The sequence below is a fragment of the Scyliorhinus canicula genome, chromosome 13 (assembly GCF_902713615.1).
Source record: "Scyliorhinus canicula chromosome 13, sScyCan1.1, whole genome shotgun sequence".
In the NCBI taxonomy this organism is placed as follows: Eukaryota; Metazoa; Chordata; class Chondrichthyes; order Carcharhiniformes; family Scyliorhinidae; genus Scyliorhinus; species Scyliorhinus canicula.
Window position 1 is genome coordinate 127,716,364 of NC_052158.1, and position 22,226 is coordinate 127,738,589.

Genomic DNA, 22,226 nt, shown 5'->3' on the forward strand with positions numbered 1-22,226 from the left:
TCTCTCTGGAGTAGCCTTGCCGGTTCTATCTGGCCCTGCCCAGCCAGAGTAATGCCACAAATCACTGAGTGGCAGATAATCTGGAATGAAAACACGGCTGTACATCTGGAAAAATACATGCTGGTATTCAGTTTAAACTGACGCTCTGCGAAACTTTGGGAAAATTCCACCCATAGAGTTTGGAGTTGGATGGAAATAATGTGGGCGTGCTATGGTGGAAATTGAGGACAATGTCACAAAAAGATTTAAAAGTTGGATTGAGAATTATAAGCTTGAAACATTGAGGGATCAGGAACCTATGCAAATCAGAGATGCCTGGACTGCTCGACAAATCGGACTTAAAGTTCACTTACAGAATTCTGCTGCTCAATATTTTTGTTGGTGAAGATCATAAGAAAAGTGAGGAGATTGAACAACAGACAGCAAATTAAATGTGAAAAATAATTACTTCTTTCCCCAGCGTTTTACCTCACAATGCAAAGCAGATTTCCTCGGAGAGGTTCTGGAGTGAGATGTTACTATTCGTTCAATGGCGGTTTAATCTATGGTGAAAAAGAAAGATTCCTCCCAACACCATGGACTAGCTACAACTGGTGGTTTTGGTGGTGGAGGGGATTCTTTTATTATAGACAGCAGAGGAACCATTTTTTACAAGTTCTCTTACCATCCCTGCAAAAAGAATACAAAGGTAAGAAAAATACCTTCTGCTTAATGTACTGTTTTAAGTTACTCAAAAAAAATCCAAGGAAAAGTATTGTACTTTTGAAATAAAAACAGAAAATTCGAGAAATACTTTGAGTGCCATGATGAATCCTGCAAGCAGCATTTCCACCTTACCCACTCATGGGCACCAAACTACAGTGGTAGCATCTGTTCCTCCATGATCGCAACCAGGAATCTGACATTTCTAAATATGTGAAATGCTGACCTTCACTCCTCCTCCATCACTAATTTGTAGCTTGCATTATGGCCAATAAGGTGCTGATTTGCCAGTGCTGGAGAGCCTCTCAGTGACCCTCTAGCTTTGGGAGCCTACCTGCCATCCTTAATTGGAGGGCAAGTCTCCTTTCCCACCATTATCTGGCTTATTCCTTTAAAAATCCGAGTTTAACACCCTGGTTGTCGTGCTGAACACCTTCACAACAAAATTAGTTAATTATACCAACAAATGGCACTTATTTACCAAGCTTCCCACCAATGGTTAGTTTGGTCACCAAAACTACCTCCAGACCTTGTCACGGGATTCATTCAGATAAATATACACGAGTGAAAAGCTGAAGAGGTGATAACAGAAACAGAAAATGCTGGACAATCTCAGCAGGTCAGATAGCATTTGTTGAGAGAGAAGTGAGACACCATTTTGAGTCTAGATGACTCTTTTTCAAAGCTAGAGAGAGCTGAACATAGGATCCAATTTATATTGTAAATTAGTGGAGGATTTGTGGGTTGCTTATCAGTCCATTTGAAGCATATTATTAATGCTCCTTCTGTGACCAACAAGTCCTGACAGGGACTTGAACCGAGACCTTCTAGCCAAGGCGGAGAGACGCTGCCACAAGACCTCTGGAGAGTCAGATTGAAGGTCGAGGTTTTTCTGGAGCATCCGTTCCCCAACAGTAGAAGTCTAATCACGAGGGTCATTGACAGATTGTGATGGACCAGGAGAAACACTTCTGCCCACCTGGCTCACAAGCAATTCTGGAAAAACACTTGGCTTTTCCAACCAGCATTTCTCACCTCCCTTCAACCATCAAGATTCCAAAGGCCTTAGAAACCCAGTATTAAGGCTGAACAGACATAAAAGGTGGAATCTTACCAGAATTTGGTAAAGTATCAGGTTCAGACTGAAAAGTCTGAAGACACACTTGTTAGATGAATTGGACGTTCTGAATTCTCTATCAGTGTATGCGATCAGGTTCTGGAGTGTGGCAACTAGGGGATTTTCATAGTAACTTAATTACAGTGTTAATGTAAGCCAGCTTGTGACACTAATAAAGATTATTGGGCGGGATTCACCAACCCCCCCGCCGGGTCAGAGAATCGGCGGGGGTGGGGGGGGGGGGGCGTGAATCCCGCCCCCGCTGCTCCAATGCCGGCTACCAAATTCTCGGGCGCTGATTTTCCGGCGGGGGCAGGAATTACATTGCGCCGGTCGGGGGCTGTTGGCAGTGCCCCCCCCCCACAGCGATGGGCCAAGCGGCCACTCATTTTCGGCCAGTCCCGCCAGCGTAAATCAAACCAGGTCCGTACCGGTGGGACCTGGCTCTGCGGGCGGCCTGTAGAGTCCTCGGGGACAGGGGGGGGGGATCTGGCCCCGGAGGGTGCCCTGGCCCATGATTGGGGCTCACTGATCTGCAGGCGTGCCTGTGCCGTGGGGGCACTTTTCCCTCCGCGCCAGCTGTAGTCAACCTCCACCATGGCTGGTGCGGAGAAGAATCCCCCTGAGCATGCACTGGGATGATGCCAGCACACGATGGCACAGCACCAACCCTGCTGGCGCCGACCTAGCCCCTGAAGGTGCAGAGGATTTCGCACCTTCCGGGCGGCCTGATGCCCAAGTGGTTCATGCCACTCCTCAGCGCCGGTACGGCCCACCCCGCTGGGTAGAAGAGAATCCCGCTTATTAGTATTATTATTAGTATCATTATCAGTATTATCATTATCAGTATTATTAGTATTAGTATTATTAGTATTATTAGTATTATTATTAGTATTATTATTATTTATTGAAATGAAAATCGCTTATTGTCACAAGTAGGCTTCAAATGAAGATACTGTGAAAAGCCCCTAGTCGCCACATTCCGGCACCTGTTCAGGGTGGCTGGTATGGGAATTGAACCGTGCTGCTGGCCTGCCTTGGTCTGCTTTCAAAGCCAGCGATTTAGCCCTTATTACATTTACTACACTCCAATCTGTCAGAACTTCTCCAGAGTCTATAGAATATGTGAAAGTGACCACCAATGCACCCAATATTTCCAGGGCCATTTACTTTAATAAACTGGGATGTAGCTTATCAGATCCTGGGCATTTGTCAGCCTTTAACCCTGTTAATGCATAAACAACAATGAACAAGTGTCCCAATGTTACAGCACATTTTCATCCAATAAATACAAAGGCTATTGAAAGTAATAGAATGGGGTGGGTCTGATTAATAATCAACACTTGCTACTATGTAATTCAAAATATGATGTCTTAAATATTAAAATGGAAATATTAAAACTGGCATGTAATTCTCCAGTTGCACAGACTAGTTTTTTCTCCGAATATTGAGCCTCTTGGGGAAAATAAAATGAGTGGATGGGGTTTATGCTGTCACTCTTCTGGGGCAGAGCCTCAGACCAAGCGACCGGCGCAACAGAGGTCAGGGTGCCCTTTATAAAGGATGTCCCTATCATAACAACAGCCTTATGCCTCCAGTCCCCATCATGGAGGTATTGGGGGCTTACCCACCCTCTACCATTCCCTGTATATATTTCCACCACAGAACTATAGTCAGCGCTCTTTTTCTCCCCCCACCCCCACCACTAGACATTTAATACACCCCCCCTCCCCACCACCATCCCCCCCCCCCTCCAACCCCCACCATATTGGGGCTCCCGCATGGCACCGCTCCACACTTTTTAACTTTTAATTTCCAAACCAGCCCAAGGAATTGTATAGGTTCAAATTGGCAACATTATTATAGCCCTGGGATTATGCTACAATCTGACCAGGCATTGGCCAGTTGAAGGATTTCTGATACTAAGGGGTCCACAGTCTGCCTTGAGGATCATAAATAATCAGTAGGATAGTGAAACTAAATGCTGACTGGTCTGCTGTCAGTTTCTGGCAAATATTCTTTTCATTTCAATATGTCCAGTTACCTATGGATATTAATGTAATAAAACATGAATGGTGTTTTGCTTAGGATAAGGCAACCTTTTTGGGAAAAGCTCCTTTCTTACTCGGGACATACCTGGAAACTAAAGTGGAACAGGGAATTTGAGGATTATTCTCATATCTAATACTAGTGTAGAACATGTTTCCTGTTAATCATGATTAGTTATTTTTGTCAAATTATTTTTCTCTGTCACTTTTCAGAAAAGGAAGTTGAGCCATACCATGACTGCTGCAGAGATTCTGGTGATCCTTATTACTGTAATCTTTTCCGATCGCGGAGACCCCTGGACTACTGCTTTGGATACTTTCCTCCACGGATAGGTATTTTATTTAAAGAATACGATCACTTTGAGTACATTTTTCTATTCAGCAACTACTTTCCATCTGTATTTCATCCACCTTAATTTACCAGTTTTATTCTCATTGTAATTTATATCACCTTTTTCACAATAAAAGAGATTTCTAAAGTGTTAGAACATATCCAATTGACTTCATATAACAATGTGCATGTCAGAATTTATGTTTGAGTAGATTATAAGCAAATTATTCAATCTTGACCATCAATTCTAATCTGCATCAGCCCGAATAGGGGAGTGGTAACATGGAGTCCAATTTGGGTCCCATTTCAAATGCATTATAGATCCTATTGCTTTCATTGAACTTTCGAGTATTTATTTATATAGGAGAATTCTTATGGAGTGTCGCAGGTTCCTCATCCAACCCAAAGCCAGCAATGGTAAAATGGGAAGGAATCGGGCAGAAAATTGAGTCCCTCAATTTTAATTACATGCTGAGTCCACTCACAGCCAGCAAGGATGGTTAGACTTTCCCCCAAATGTTTCCATTTTAACTTAAAGAAAAGATTTGTGAGGTGATTTCTTGTCAACTTTCCAGGTTGTTTCTATGGGGATCCTCATGTCGTGACCATGGATGATGTAAAATATACCTTCAATGGCCTGGGAGAATTCATCCTATTGAATGTGAAGGATGATAATGATACGCTGACATTCAGCTTACAAGGACGAACCCTCAGGGCTGGAGAAAATAGAACATCACAGGCGACAAGCTTTGTAGCATTGGCAGCGCAAGGATCAACTGGAACAAAGGTAATTGGTGCTGGATATAAGAAATTCACATTTGTACTGTGCACGGCATGATGTAAATTACTATGATGTGGTACTAACCTCAGTGATATCACTCATACCTTACAGTTAGAAGATCTATAGGTTCAAGTCCAACTTAAAAAGAACAGAGAAACTCTTCTGGTGTTCTGGCCAGCATTCCTCTTCGCAGGCATCAATAAAAATAGATTAACTGGTTACTTTGTTTGTTGCTTTTTCTGGGATGTTGCTGTGAAAAGATCAGAGGCTGGATTCTCCTTTCCTGAGGCTAAAGTGTTGACGCCAGTGCAGGATTCATGGAGTTCCATGACAGCAAAACTTGCGGCGCCCCTGGACCGATTTAGCGACTGTGGAGGTGCTAGCCCCAACACCACGTGGGACACAATGGATTCCAATGAAAAACGGTGGCAGATTTGCAATTAACACTCTGGAGTCTGCCAAGATGCAGTCGCACATATACACTTCTCTCCCCACAAGATGGCACTGGTCGTGCTACAGCACGCCCATCTTGTTGATGGATTGCTTGGGGCCAGAAGGCACCTCGGGAGGTGGCCTGGGGGCGACACCATACGATCCATGGCACAAAGTTCACAGTAGGCAGTCAGCCCATGCACAGCTGCATGGTTGCCTTTCCGGCTACGGCAATGGTGTTCTGTGCCCGTCCACCCCAACCCCACTGCCCACTTCCTGGCCGCTCCTCGTTACTCTACCCAGCCCTGGAAGAAGCATCCGGCTAGTGGAACAACGGTCAGCACACAATGACAATGTTGACACATTCCATACCTCCTCTCTCTCTCTCTCCCTCAGCAGTCACGACACCTGTTTCACAATTTTTAAAAGCACAAGTGAACCACACTGTCGGTAATTTAGCCCATCGGAGGTGGAGAATCATGGAGGCCCTGGAGAATACCGGATCAGGCCCGAACATTATACAGTATGTGCATTCCAGAACACATTGAAACCGCTGTCGATGCAACAAAGAATTGCGATTTGCCGTCAAATTGGCACCCACCGCAATTTTGGTGTCTGAACTGATTCCCCGCCCAATTGCATTTCCCAATTTTGGCATGGGCCAACTGAGAATCCTGCCCGGATTTTGCCTACTCAGGAGCAGTGACTACACTTGAAAATTAATTAATTAGTTGTGAGGAGCTGGAGAAATCCCAAGGAATTAAAATGTGCCACATAAATGCAGTCCCTTTTTTTTTTACACTTTTTACTAACTAGAAAACTAACCCTTGAATGTAAATGTGGTCAAGACCCATCCCACCAACATCCTGAGAAAAAATAAAAGAATGACTTGTATTTGCACGGTGTCTTTCATGACTACTTGCTATCCCAAAGCTCTTTACATCAAATAAAGATGTAAGTACTGTTGCTATGGTAGCAAGTTCCCTCACAGAGCAACATGATAGCTAGATAATCTGCTTTGGCAATGCTAATTGAGGGATGAAAATTGGCCAGGACAGAAGGGATAAAACCTCTACTCTATTTCAAAAAGATGCAATACTCGCTTTCACATTCTCAGGAGAGAGCAGACCATGATTTAATGTTTCAATAATGCAAGGCAGCACCTTCGACAGTACAGCATTCCCTCATTTAAGCACTCGAGTGTGAACCTTGATTTTAGTGCTCAAGTCCTAACTAACTGAATGATTACTAAGTCTGGAAGCAATGTTCTATTTTATGCTGTTGAAACGGTAATATGCAATTCAATGTTTATTTGGCTGCGATATGCCTGGGGTCAGATTTTTGTCTGCAGTTCGGGAATCACAGTTCCGGTCATTTCCTGATGTTGAGGTTCGGACACCTAAATGTCAGCCCACACATCTGGTGCTTTGATTCCATGGTATTGGGTGTGGGCTGGAATTGTGTCCACCACTTCCCAAGACAGCAATAGAGGTGGGGAGATGGCGAGGCATTCCGGTTAGAAAGAAAGCCCGCCGCCGTTTACTGAGAAATTAGCACTTCTTTTATTTAATTTATGGGATGTTGGCATTGCTGACTGGGCCAGCATTTATTTCCCATCCCTAAGTCCCCTGAGAAGGTAGTGGTGAGCTGTCTTCGCAAATCGCTGAAGGAATAGCCACAGTGCTGTTCGAAAGGGAGCTCCAGCATTTTGACCCAGCAACAATGAAAGAAAAGCGATATAGTTCCAAGTCAGGATGGTGCATGGCTTGAAGGGAAATGGCTTCCCTTATCCTCTTAGGTAGTAGAGCTCACAGGTTTGGAAGGGTCTATCAAAGGAGCCTTGGTGCATTGCTGCAGTGTATCGTGTAAATGTGGTGGAGGGAGTGAAAACACAGTCGGGCATTCAAAATTTCCTCTGAAGAAACCTTTCATTTCATCCATATAAACACATAAACCGCTTCAAATAAAGATGTCTATAGTCATTCTTGGAGCTCAGTGAAGCATTCATAGGGGATGCCATCATGAAACTCTATCAATAGAATCAGGTTGACCAGGTAACCAGACATCGTTTTTGTCAGATGGCAGACTATGAACATTGGCCAGGCTTGAAGACTGATTAAAGGACTTGGCCCAGCAAGAGTCTATTTACACAGTTTCAAAGGAGAGTCTGAGCTCCATTTGACAAGTTTATTATCTTTTAATAACTTGATCTGTGTTTGAAGTGGTTTAGCAATGCATATGTGTTAATTTAGACATAATTTTTTTCAAAGGGAATGTTGAATGCCTGATTGTTATTTTTTAAAGTTCATGAGCATTTCAAATACTTGCCAGCGTGCTTATTTTGCTCATTGGTTCTGTACCTAGTGGATACTGTAAGAATGCTACAAAGGCACCACAGATGTCAAGACAGTAAATCAATTTGAAAATCAAACCACTGCATTGAAAGCAGATTCAAATCATTGTAAACCATTACATTGTGACAACTGAAGTTGCCAAGAGCTTTTAAATTTACCTATAAATAAATTTGCTGCTTCCACAGCATCTTCCCACAAGATTCACTCACTGGTATGGTTCCCACAGCCCTCTACTTACCTACAGAAAAAGACCAAAGGAACAGCAAACCCGAAGCCACTTTTTTAAAAAAAAAATTTCATTCTCCTCCTTTTACACATTTTCTCCAGAATTTACACCCACCAACAATAAACAATAATCAGTAACAGATATGTCAATCCCCATAACAATAACAACGATCCCATCCTAACACCAACCCCCAAACATCAGCCCGCATGTTTACAGAAACAAATGACAAAAAGGAATCTGGGATTACCCATAGTCACCCTTAATATACAGAGCCCCCCATCCACCACCCAACTAATGTTCGATGTTATCCAGTTCTTGAAAGTGCATAATAAATAATGCTCATGACTTGTAGAACCCCTCCGAGCTTCCCCTCCGTTCAAACTTAACCGCCTCAAGGGTCAAGTATTCCAACAGGTCCACCCGCCATGCCAGGGCACAGGGTGGAGAGGCTGCTCTCCATCCCATCAGGATCCGTCTTCGGGCGATCAATGAGGCGAAGGCTATGATATCTGCCTCCGCACCCGTTTCCGACCCTGGCTGGTCCGACACCCCGAATATAACCTCCTGGGGACCCGGGTCTAGCCGCCCCCCCCCCCGCTATGCTCACACACATCTTCTACTCCTTCAAATAATCGGCTCATCCTCACCCTTGTGAGGTGCGCTCTGTATACTACGTTCAGCTGTATCAGCTCCAACCTCGCACATGAGGTGGAGTCATTTACTCTCCGGAGCACCTCAAACCAGACCTCCTCCTCTGTAACCTCTCCCAACTCTTCCTCCCACTTTGCTTTGATCCCTTCTGGTGGTGCCTTATCCTCTTCCAAAATAGCTCCGTACACCGCTGACACTAGCCCCTTCCCCAGTCTCCTTGTCGTCAGCACCTCCTCCAGCAATGTGGAGGCCAGTTCCTCCGGGAAGCTCTGTATCTCCTTCCTGGCAAAATCCCGAACCTGCATATGTCGAAACATTTCTCCCTGCTCCTACCTATACTCCGCTTCCAGCTCCCTAAATCCTGCAAACCAACCCCTAAGAAACAAATCTTTTAGCGTCTTAATCCCCTTCTCTTCCCATTTCCGAAAACTTCCATCCCACTTTTCTGACTCAAATCTGTGCTTCCCCCGAATCAGCATTTCCCTTGACCCTGCCCCAACCCGAAATCGGCAGGCATTGAAAAATAAACAGAAATCGCGGCAACACATTCATTTTGACCACGTGTACCCGACCTACCAGTGACAGAGGGAGACCATCCCACCTCGCCAGGTTGGCTTTCACTCTCCCCACCAAACTAGTGATGTTGTATCTGCGAAGCCTCCCCCACTCCTGGGCAACCTGCACCCCAGATACCTAAAGCGAGTCCCTGCCCTACGGAATGTCAGCCCCACCCACCCCCGGCCGAGACACCACAAAATACTCACTCGTCCAGGTTCAGCTTGTATCCCGAGAACAACCCAAATACTCGCAGTAGCTCCAATATTCCCCCTATCGATCCAATCAGTTCCGACACATACAGCAGCAAGTCTTGGCACATAAGGACACCCTATGCTCCCGAACTTCTTAATGCAATGGCCAACGGCTCAATCTCAAGTGCAAACAGCAGGGGGACATGGGACGTCCCTGCCTCTGCCACGGTGGGGAGAAAAGTATCTCGAGCTCTTATTGTTCGTACGGACATTGGTCTTTGGCTCCTTTATATAATAGCTTTACCAAGTTCACAAATCTTGGTCCAATTCTAAACCACTCCAGGACTGCCATCAGGTACCCTCATTCTACCCAGTCAAATGCCTTCTCGGCGTCCAATGCCACAACCACCTCTGTTTCCTTCCCTTCCGCCGGTGCCATAACGACGTTCAAAACCCTCCTAATGTTCAAAAACATCTGCCTCCCTTTCACGAACCTCGTCTGATCCTCACCTATCACCTTTGGGAGGCACTCCTCCAGCCTGCCCACCAGTACCTTCGCCAATCTTTTGCAAACCCGATGTCACTCTACGTATGTGTTGGTTGCAACCCACCATAATTCACAACCCAAGAAACTGGCAAAAATCAGAGGGTAAATTTTAAATATAATGGCAAATGCCTCCCATTTTGTCTTCAAAATTTAGCCCCGGATTTTGCTAATTACTAATTTAAATGGGAATATGCTGGATACAGTCCTGATAAATACCATTGACATCCATTTGGTTGATCCAAGCACATACAGGCATTCTTCGGACTTACAACACAATTGGTTCCTGAAAACAGTGTCGTAAATCTAAACATCGTAAATTGGAACTGGTTTTCCCCATAGAAATAATGTTATAAATGAGAGATTGGTTCCTGAACCAAGGTGTGATATCCTATATTCACTGAATAGTCAAAGATTTGTGAGATCTTGATTCAGTGGGCTCGATTATCCAGTCCCCTGGCCTCTGCTTTCTCGGGCGGTGTACAGAATTCTATACTCCCGCTGCTTGTCAGTGAGATTTCCCACTGAAGCCACTCCACACCACCAGAAAACCCACATGCGGGGGTGCGCTGCCACTGGGAAAAACGAAAGTCCGGTCAGTATAACGGTAGTGTAATTCACAGAATACAACAGTGCCTAAAATTTCTATACTGTATCAGAGAAGCAAATTTATTTGTGAAAGGTAGAACATAACAGTTGGTAACGACCAACTGCTCCCTAATGTGGCATTATAAAGTTAAAACCAGCGTTGTAAAGCCAAAATGGAGACTAAGTGTTCCCGCCGTCATGGACAGCGCCGCGTTTCACGATGGCGCGAACAGGGCCTGGGCACGACCTATTCTGGCCCCCATAGGCATGTGTGGGGAACTTCTTATGCACGCTGGCCCCTCACCTACATGACGCCGGTGTTCTGGGGCAATCCGCGGAAGGATGTAGACCCGGGAGGGGGGGGAGAGGCCGGACCTCGTCAGACGCCAGTCCCAGTGAAGGAGCCCCCCCTCCCCGCCCTCCAGAGTTCCCGCCGGCAGCGACCAGGGTTGGTCGGCGCCGGTGGGAACCTGTCGTGTCGTCACGGCCGCTCAGCCCATCTGGGCCGGCGCATCGCCGCTCGCCGTTTGCGGAGGCTCTCCGAGCGGCCCACCGCGAATCACGCGGCGCTGGTTTTGGGGGGGTGGGAGAATCGCGTGCGGGGGTTGAGGCGGCATGGTGCAATTCGCACGGCGCCCCAGGGATTCCCCCCCCCCCCCCCAGTGTGGGGGGTAGAATCCCGCCTGGGGTGTCGATTATATAAACGTCGTAAGTGCTGTTTGGTTAGTGTCCTCCCCCTGTGTGCGTGGGTTTCCTCCGGGTGCTCCGGTTTCCTCCCACAGTCCAAAGATGTGTGGGTTAGGTGGATTGGCCATGCTAAATTGCCCGTAGTGTCCTAATAAAAGTAAGGTTAAGGGGGGGGTTGTTGGGTTACGGGTATGGGGTGGATACGTGGGTTTGAGTAGGGTGATCATGGCTCGGCACAACATTGAGGGCCGAAGGGCCTGTTCTGTGCTGTACTGTTCTATGTCTATGTTCTATAACTCAAATGTCAGAAAGTCGAGGACTGCCTTAACCAGCAAGCTGCAGTTGGGAAATAATTTTTCTGGCTCCTCTATTTGTTAGAAACCCAGTAAAATAGTAACGTGTTTCTCTTTAATTGTAGGTACTTCGAATTAATTTACAATTTCACTGGCAATCGTGGTGGAAATCATTCTGCTCTGTTTAGAAGTTAACTGATTCACAGTGAACAGAATGTATCCTCGTTCTTTATTTTAAATCCAATTCTGATATTCCTTACCAGGCTCCCTTTAATGCAAGCTAACATTTTTTAGCACACTTTGGCAGCAAGGAATCCAAATTGCAAAATTACAGACATTTTAAAAATTTGCATTTGAGAAACTCCTGGTCCACATGTGAACTTCTCTTCCATGCCGTCAATCCAAGTCCTGGCAGATGATCTGATGGAGAAGCATCACTGCTCAGGCCTCAGATTAAAATTGTAAATCAAACCATCATGAAGTCATTTGTGCCTGATCTGAATGTTTAAAGAGGCCCCGACAGCTTAGGGAAGGTTTCATTCCCATCTGCATTATAAAATTGTGTTCAGTCAAATCACAGTGGGAAAGGTATGGATAAGTTCCCAGCTCCATTTTAACTCTTCCTCTCCATCCCACTTCACCTCTGCTTAGTTTCTGTCAAACGGAGGGTAGTGAAAATGAATATAGGCTCAGAAACTTGACTCCAGATGACCAAAGGACATTTTACTTTTTGTTCTTCAATTCCTGCATGAGTCGAAACTTTACAATCAAGGTTTTTTTTTAAAAAGAGTGCACACGATTGTATTTGCAAATCTTTGCTAACCATCAGTAGTTACATACAGGTAGTGAAATTATTTTCTTATTACAGACTCAGTGGAACATCAATGATAACGATGAAATAATTGTCAGGGTCGATGGAAATATTGTAAATGTTACAGGTGAGAGTGAATAATTGTTCTTTGACTTAATTCATTCTTATCTGTGCCAGCCACAAGCTAATTGCCTAAACTTGTAAGGAATCTAAGGTGGTAATAAGAAAAATCAAAGCAGATATTTGGTGAAATGTATGGGATAGACACTTAATTCTGGTGCAGAATGAATGTGAAGTTGTTGGCAGGCCCACAGTGCCTTCCCAACTCTCCATTGGAAGGCACAGACTTCTTTCAAGTTGAGGACTGATTTAAATATTTTCTCTGGGCTGCTTTATTGAGTCAGAATATTGGCACTGTTCAGTTTGCTGTTCGAAGGGTGCTTTGGGGGATGGTGAGAATGGGAAAAATAGAAGATTATGGGGTCCCAAGGAGACACATTCTTCTGCCCCACAAAAATCTTTGATGGATACCCCCACAAAAGGGGTAAAATCCTTCTCAACATAAGTATATTCATCACATTTCTATAGTTTACAGAACTATGACGTTGATTCTATTCACAGGAAAATGATCCACAGCAGGATTTGATTTTCATACATCGATTGCAGTATCTACTCCGATTGTCCTTTTTTACAATGTTTTGTTTTTATGTGGGATTTAATTTAAACAAAATATATTCCTTATGAAGGCCCTGCTAAAATTATTCACAAAACTGTAAATATTTTATATTTGTACTGGCCAAAATATTAGATAAAACATTAGATTTTTGTGATCATTCTTTGCTCTAGAAAATACTACCTTTATAAATCAAGTGACCCTACAAAAGACGGACAACAATGAAACAGTGGCTACTTTTGAAGATGGAACATCCGTCACTGTCTCAGGAACAAAAGGGACGTTGTCTTTCATTGCGACATTGGATAATTCTCTAAAAAATAAAACAGAAGGTCTCCTGGGTGAGTAATGATACCACTTTGAAACTCTGTCTTCATAACTTCACAATCCTAAAAAATGTTGCATTTGTTACATTTCTTAATCCAAAGAACAGAGTAATTTTAATGCTGGAAGTCTTAATTAAAAAAAGAGGCTTGAAACTACTCAGCAGGTCTGGCAGCATCTATGGAAAGAGAAACGGATTAAGCCCAATTTTAACACTGCAAGTGGCTGATGTTTTGAACGAGTTAAAATTGCATCCATTAACTTCAGGTCCATTAACTGTGTTTTTCTATCTGTACACCTGACAGACCATAGACCATAAGATATACGAGCAGACTTAGGCCATTCTCCCCATCAAGTCTGCTCCGCCATTCAATCATGGCTGAAGATGCTATGATTTTATGTTCTTTAAAGAGTCAAGATCAATTATAATATAGGTTGTCTGGTCTGTCGGTTATTAGAAAGAGGCAGGAACCCTTTATCTCCAACATTAAGGGCGGCACGGTGGAACAGTGGTTAGCACTGCTGTCTCAGCACTAGGGACTCGGGTCCAATTCTGGCCGTGGGTGACTGTCAGTGTGGAGTTTGCACATTCTTCCCATGTCTGCATGGATTTCCAGTGCTCCGGTTTCCTCCCACATTCCAAAGATGTGCAGGTTAGGTAGACTGGCCATGCTAAATTGCCCCTTAGTATTCAAAAGGATAGGTGGGGCCTCACGGTAGCATGGTGGTTAGCATCAATGCTTCACAGCTCCAGGGTCCCAGGTTCGATTCCCGGCTGGGTCACTGTCTGTGTGGAGTCTGCACGTCCTCCCTGTGTGTGCGTGGGTTTCCTCCGGGTGCTCCGGTTTCCTCCCACAGTCCAAAGATGTGCGGGTTAGGTGGATTGGCCATGCTAAATTGCCCGTAGTGTAAGGTTAATGGGGGGATTGTTGGGTTACGGGTATACGGGTTACGTGGGTTTAAAGTAGGGTGATCATTGCTCGGCACAACATCGAGGGCCGAAGGGCCTGTTCTGTGCTGTACTGTTCTATGTTCTATGTTCTATGTGGGATTACTGGGTTACGGGGTTAGGGTGTGGGACTGACCCTATTGGGGCGCTCTTTCAGAGGATCTGTGCAGACTCGATGGGCTGAATGACCTCTTTCTGCACTGTAGGGATTCATTATTCTATGATTCCATGATTTATGTTCTTCAAAGATTCAAGATCAATTATAATATAGGTTGGTTGGTCTGTCAGTTATTAGAAAGGGACAGGAATCCTTTCCCTGCAAATAAAAAATGATACACTTGTAGACTGAGCAGAGGACGGCAACTATGGTTTTTCCAGGCCTACGACAGCATAAGAAACAAATACAAGGGGTAAATTTAAATTTCAGCAATGGTTTAAAATGGGCGATGTCCATTTGGCTTCCCTTTATACACCCCACTTGAAATTTGCCAATTTGTGTATAACAGATGCTTGATCCAAAAATATCACTGAAAGCTAAAATGGCCCTAAGACAGGTAATTTTTGATTGATTGATATTTATTGTCACATGTAACGGAGCATAGTGAAAAGTATTTTTCTGCGGCCAAGGGAACGTACACAGTATGTATATAGTAGACAAAAGAATAATCAACAGAGTACATTGACAGTGGTGCATCAACAACTAGTGATTGGTTACAGTGTGGAACAAGGCCAAACAAGAGCAGCATAGGGCATCATGATTAGTGTTCTTACAGAGAAGAAATCAGGGAGTCATTGAGGAGTCTAGTAGTTGTGGGGAAAAGCTATTCCTATGTCTGGATGTGCGGGTCTTCAGTATTCTGTATCTTCTGCCTGATGAAAGGGTCTGGAAGAGAGCAAAGCCTGGATAGGAGTGGTCTCTGACAATGCGGCCTGCCTTTCTGAGGCAGCGGGAGGTGTATACAGAACCAATGGGAGGATGGCAAGCTTGTGTGATGCGTTGGGCTGAGTTCACCACACTGTAGTTTCTTGTGATCTTGGGCTGAACAGTTGCCATACCAAGCTGTGATGCAGCAGGATAGGATGTTCTGGCACATCTGTAGAAGTTTAACTTTAATCTTCGGGCAAAAGAAACAAGCAATAGCAAAACAGGCACTCATTTTGCACCCAAACAATTTTTGAAACCAAATGGTTGATTCGCTACAACTCATTGCGAGCTGCTGAAATTATCCCAACCAATTTTTCACCAGGTGACCTAATTTGTAATACCATGGCCCTTTAAGGACAGTGAATGTATTGTGCAGACTATTTATGGTTGCCAAATCTGCAGCATAGTAACTCTGTTAACTTTCTCAATTGAACAACGTACGCAGACTAAGACAAAGGTTTTCTCAGAATTAGTAACAATTCCACACATTTGAAAATGGCACATGAATAATGTTGTACCATGCAAACATTTTCAATGAAACATGGTCCCATATGAATCATAAGTTGAGCTGAAAAATTAAATTAGTATCATAAAATATTAGAAAGCTCTGGGTAAAATAATTTTATTACTGATTGATGTTGTTGACTCGACGTGTGTAAAATAGAACTGAACAATCCAGACATTTCAACAGAGAGTTAAGATAAGGCTCAATCAAGGCTTTTCTTTAATCTTTGAGATGAAACTCAAGTGCCAGTAAATAATCCATTGGAAGAAGTGTATGTAAAGTTTCCCTGGTGACCTGGCCAATATGTTCTCCCCACCAACATCACTAAAAACAGTTTATCCGCTCATTATCACTTTGCTGGTTGGAGGAAACTTGCTATATTCAAATTGGCAGCCATGTTTCCGACATGTGACTTTACATTTGAAAGAAGTACTTAATTAGCTGTAAAGCACTCTGGAATGTTCTGAGGTCATGAAAGGGTCTATATAAATGTTTGATTATTCTTTCTTTTAGTGTCTAAACAAATGCTGTCAATGAGATGGAACTGAGAGGCATTAGTTTTGACATTCTATCTCAACACTGGCTCGGGTATTACTTTACCTTTTTATATATTTATGCGATCCAGATTTAAGTGGTAATATGAGTTAATTAATATAGCAATCCAGAAGTAGAATTAACTGTAGAATTTAGTCCTAGTTTTCTAGGTACTACATCATTGTCTACAATATTGTTTTCCATTTCTACATCTAGGTGTCTGGAATGATGATAAAACGGACGATTTTAAAGCTGCCAATGGAACATTCCTCGACTTTGATGGAACAAATTCGCCCAATGAAAGTCAGATATTCTTTGACTTTGGCCTGACGTGTAAGCCATATATTTTACATATTTCAAAATCTTGTTGCTAAGTGATAAGTAATGAATAATATGAATAACTGGCTCAGCATCTACCCAATTGTATGACAATATCATTCTTGTTACATTTATTTCTTGTTTGTGTTTTTTTAGGGAAAATAACTGTGAACAACAGTGTGTTCACATATAACACAACCCCAGAAGAGTCTTGGTACACCTATAACAACAATAGTTTTGTACCTAAGTTTTATGACCAGCTTTTGCTAACCACAGCACCGGAGAAAATCGACAAAGCTAATGAAACTTGTCAAGGAAATGATGACTGCATATTTGATGCTTTAAGTACAGATGATTTATCTTTTGGAGCAGCGACATTACAAAGTCTGACAACGTTCGTAGCACAGAACAGCACAATGAGTATGTATGCACATTGTTAAATGTTGAAGTATTAGTGACACAATCATTCACAATGTTCGATAGAGCAGTGGTTCTCATGCCTTTTTGGTTGAAGGACCCCTTTTCAAATGGATGAATATTCACAGGCCTTCTATCTAAATTATACAACTAAATACTACTCAGAATATGAAATCACTGTATGTAAAGACTATTTAAATAATGTTTCAAGAAAACACTTATTGACTTGAAGGGCTTACCTGCATCCACCACCAGACTTAGTACCAGAAGTTTTACCTGGTAAACTTCAAGCCACTCTCAGCACTCCTGTATGCATGCTCTGCTCCAAGGCAAAATAGTCACCCTGCTCTGCACTGCATGTTGTAGCCACATTGTACTCCAACATCCTGGCTCTCATCAAGCCCACCACCATCCATTGCTCATTTGCTTGTGCTCTGGGCAGTCGGAGACACCAATCACCCATGTAGCCACCCCTGCCTGATAAACACTTCCACATTATTTTGTTGGGTCTCCACAGACCCCAGCTTGAGAACTGCTGTGACAGGGGATTGCTAATAACAAACTATGGACCCAGATTTTGCTGTGGCAAGACATCTAATGGCATCTGCTGATTATTAAACTTAACCTTTCAGATTTAATTTCTTAGAATGTTTTGTGTGGCAAGTTGCTGAAAGTATCAATTGCTAACAGCACAGTTGGGAAAATGGGCATCAGCAACCTAAGTGAACAGGACAAGCAATTGTTTATCTCCTTAACAAATCAGATCGAAGGATTGTGAAATAAATAGCAAAGGACTGAGAAGGAATTGTAAATGTTGAAATTCCGTGTCAAAACATCCACAGAAGTAAATAGGAAAAAAAGAGGGGTTACATGACAGAGAAAAAATAGACATAAAGGAATATTAATTCTTTTTTTTAAATTGACGTATGATATTATTAAAATCCTAACAACAATTAGTACCCAATGGAATGAGACTGTGCATTTGCAGTGGTTAATTTCTCACTGCCACAGAGTTTGAAAAACAGTAATTAACCCATCACATAAATTAAAGACTAGTTAGACTTGAAATAACAAGATTTTACTTTCTGTTAATTTGTGTGCACCCCACAAGTACAGCAACCTCATGCCATTTAATGTATTTCAGTAATGAGGCAGGCGTTGGAGAAGTGCATCCTGGGCAGTAACGTTTGGATATTCCTGTTCACTGGCATCAATTTTTTGTTTCAAGTTGTTGTACCATTTGTTTGCCAGAAGAACTCTGGGATTTGACACAAACAGCATGGCTGTACCTGATGAGAGGATTGACCTTTAATTGAAGGGCCTGGCACAAGCCCAGCAAAGCACCAACCCAAAACCATTCCACTCGGACAGCTCTCTGCAAGGGAGAAGTGACAGAATCAGAGTGAGATACATGAGGCGGTATTCCCCCCCCCCCTCCCCCCCCCCCCCCCCCCCCAATCAGCATGATGTAAGCCTGAGTGGCGGCAGGCGTGGCTTATGGAACCTCAGTCTGAACAAAGGCTGGATTTACTGGAAGCTGAGACAACGCCACCAGATGCTCCTCCACAGCTGGGTCCATAAGCGTTTTCATAGTAAACCACCATTTCCACCATGAAAGGATTAGATTCCACACTGCACAGTGCCCTGTGCTACTTTAGAGCTGGATTGCACCATATTCCTTGACAGTGACAAGAGGCCATCTGGCAGTCCTGCGAATGTAGCAAACATATTAAGAGTGCCTGCTCAAGGGACAGATCTTCTTCCTTAGTGGCGTGGTGGTGCTTTCACCTTTCCTGTCAAGGTTTCTGTGATGGACCACTGAAAGCAGGAAAAACAGAAGTAGATATTTAGGGTGAGGAGAGGAGTATTAAGATGTGAAGCAAGAGGTCCATCGTTCCACCAACAGACTGCTTTTGTGACCTGGAACACATGCTACCCTTCCACATTGTTGGAACATCTGTTCCCTGTTCAATCAGACAATAGCACAGGAATGAGGGAGGAGCAAAAGGTTTGTGTGTTGTCTGCCTCCATGGGACCAGACATGGGCAGATAACAAATTGTAATTCCCTGAATGTGAGGAGACCAATTTTTAGCTGTCCCTCTTTTAATATATTTTAATTTCTGATGTCTGAAAATAATGCATCATGGTGTACATTACCTTAAGTTTGTTTGTAAATTAAAAATGACTTCACACTGAGGGCTTTCAGTAACATGGGCTTTCAGTAACATTAATGTGACATTCACAGATAATTTTCCACCTAACATCACTGGCACGTCAACTATTCAAACTCGTCTGAATGAATCGATATTCTTTCTTTTCACGGCAACTGATAAAAACAATGATGAGGTGACGTTTTCAGTGTTGACTGATTCTCCAGATATCACAATGACAGGTAATGTTGGACTAACAATGTTTTTTTTCGGGTGCATTTACAGCCCTATCTAATTACTATTTTGGTATTAAATAGACTAAAAATTATACTTTGAATATGCATTGATGTTTTACATGGCATATTAGTAGGAAGGGATAGTCAAGAAACAGTGAGGAAATAGGAGAATATTGGGCAGGATTCTCCATTGGCTGTCGGCAAAATCGTTAAACATGATTCGGCGCGAATAGATTCCAATGCTAAAATCGCGGCGGGCACCGATTTGATGCCAAAGCGCAATTCTCAGTATCCGGCCATCTGCTCTAACTGCTGCCCAATAGCGGGATTCCAAACAGAATCCCAGTGACCTCCCCTCCTTGCATAGATTTACATGGCAAGGGAGAGTGAACTCTCCTGGGCGCTCCGGTTGAACGTACAGTAAACACCGTTTGCAAGTCATTAGTGGGCCCAATCCAGTATTCCTCAAAGTCTCCATATTGCTCAGCCTCTGATGGGCCGAATTCTCGATGCCTTGGTTCACTTGTGCTTTTAAAAATCATGAAACCGCATCGTGGCTGCTAAGGAAGAGAGAGAATATGGAAAGTGTCCAACATCACCACAGTTTTCTGACAGTTATGCTGCTGGCCGGGGGACTTCTGCCAGGGCCAGGGGAGTAGCGGGGGGGGTAACCAGGAGGTGGGCTTTGCGGTCAGGATGGATCGGTATGGAACACTCTTATTGGAGTCGGCAAGGCAGCCATGCAACTGCACACGGCACTAACAGCCCATTGTGTACTTAGGGCCACGGTTCGTACAGGTGCCCATCCCAGGCCACCCCCTAGGTGCCCTCTGGCCCCAGCCGACCCATCAGCTGTATGGGTGCGCTCCAGCACAACCAATGCCATCTTAATGGCTGGGGTGAGTGTGTGTGGGGATTGTAATGTGTATTTGCGGCTACAGCTTGTCAGCTTCCCGAGTGTCAATCATGGATCCCACACTGTTTTTCATTGGACTCGATTGTGTTCAATGTGGCACCATTGCTAGCCCATCCACAATTGCTGAATCAATCCTGGTTCGACGCCAGTTTTGCTGTCATGATAATCCATGAATTCTGTGTTGCCGTCAATACACAGTCTCAGAAACTGAGATTCCCGCCCAATAAATGTGTTTTGTCTCAGTTTTCACAAAAGAGTTGGATATTGAAATGTAGAACTGCCAGAGGTGGGTGTTGAATGTGTGAAATATTGGGTGAGAGTCTCCGACCATTCTCTGGCGGGATTCTTTGATCCTCTGGCAGCACACCCCACCCATGGGTTTCCTGACCCATCAGGTGGTTTCAGTAAAGAATCCCACCGCCAGTGAATGGCACGCCAAATTCTCCGCTCCCATGAGCAGCAGTCGCAGGCCATTATTATCTTTATTATTCAAACTATTGATAACAGCAACTCCTGGCAGATTCCGAAATGAAGAATCCTGCCCAGGGAGAACAACAGGGAATCTAAGTTCTCATGCCAGCGCAGAATGGTTCCTGGTCTGCACTGGTGCTAGGAGGAGCTACCAGGAGAGTTTACTCTCCCTTGGCATGCAAATCTGTGCATGGTGGGGTGGTCACATGATTCTGTTTGGAATCCCGCTATCGGGCCACCATTTAGAGCAGGTGGCCGGATACTGCAGTCCAATGGCTCACCTGCCTCCTCGCCTCAATGCAAATCCTGCTCCCCCCCACCATCAGTGATTACGGGTCAACCCCCTCTTCCCACCACACGCACGGTGACCTGACCTCTCGCTGCCCCCCCCCCCCCCCCCCCCCCCCCCCCAGTAATCAGAGACCCCTGCCTGGAAACTAAAGAGCAGTACAGGCAGAAACAGTGAATAATCTCAGTTTTTTCTCTCTCGCCAGCCCCTTACACCTGCTGCCTCAGACAGAAGTTTTGTTTTATATTCGTTCATGGGATGTCTGCTTCTCGGACTGTGCCAGCATTTATTGACCATCCCTTGATTTGAACCTGGGTTCCCAGAGAATTACTTTAAGTCTCTGAGATGTATTAGCGATAACACAACTGTACCACAGCCTCCCCCAGTGTTGATAGAATCTGGTGTTACAGGTGTCCTGGGCGTCATGGAAAGCCAAAACACATCACAAGGCTTTAAACCCTCTCAAATCCTTTTGCATGGATTTCTTTTCACTTTCAAGGCTTCTTTTCACTTTCAAAGTGAAATAGCATCTGGTATGTTGTACCTGGCAGGGTAATAGACATTCAGGCATCTGGATTGTTTATTTTAATTTCCCTTGATATTTGAATGCATCTCAAGCACCCTGCTGTTACACTAACCATAATGTTTATAAACATCTCAGAGATAAGTGCCTTAATTTCCTCTTTCTCAACAGAAAGCCTTGACTTCCTTTGACGTGGTTAAGGCCTGTCAATCATAAGCAGATCTTTAGGAAAATTGTTGGGGGTCTGATGGGGTGGGGTGGGCAGGATTTGTGTTGTTGGTGGGACGGGGCCCCTCCGATAGACTTTGGAGGCACCAACATAAGAACATAAGAACATAAGAACTAGGAGCAGGAGTAGGCCATCTGGCCCCTCGAGCCTGATCCGCCATTCAATTAGATCATGGCTGATCTTTTGTGGACTCAGCTCCACTTTCCAGCCCGAACACCATAACCCTTAAACCCTTTATTCTTCAAAAAACTATCTATCTTTACCTTAAAAACATGTAATGAAGGAGCCTCAACTGCTTCACTGGGCAAGGAATTCCATAGATTCACAACCCTTTGGGTGAAGAAGTTCCTCCTAAACTCAGTCCTAAATCTACTTCCCCTTATTTTGAGGCTATGTCCCCTAGTTCTGCTGTCACCCGCCAGTGGAAACAACCTGCCCGCATCTATCCTATC

General features: G+C 44.1%; 1 protein-coding gene across 1 annotated transcript in view; it reads left to right on the forward strand.

The window, feature by feature from the left end:
- Positions 1 to 22,226, forward strand: part of LOC119975648 (mucin-4-like) — a 185,636-nt gene that overhangs the window by 41,273 nt on the left and 122,137 nt on the right. The window contains exons 14-21 of the mRNA XM_038815430.1: positions 461 to 688; positions 4,081 to 4,200; positions 4,774 to 4,985; positions 12,372 to 12,441; positions 13,161 to 13,328; positions 16,441 to 16,557; positions 16,699 to 16,962; positions 19,206 to 19,352. Coding sequence (XP_038671358.1) covers positions 461 to 688; positions 4,081 to 4,200; positions 4,774 to 4,985; positions 12,372 to 12,441; positions 13,161 to 13,328; positions 16,441 to 16,557; positions 16,699 to 16,962; positions 19,206 to 19,352 — 1,326 coding nt within the window. The remainder of the gene's footprint in view (positions 1 to 460; positions 689 to 4,080; positions 4,201 to 4,773; positions 4,986 to 12,371; positions 12,442 to 13,160; positions 13,329 to 16,440; positions 16,558 to 16,698; positions 16,963 to 19,205; positions 19,353 to 22,226) is intronic.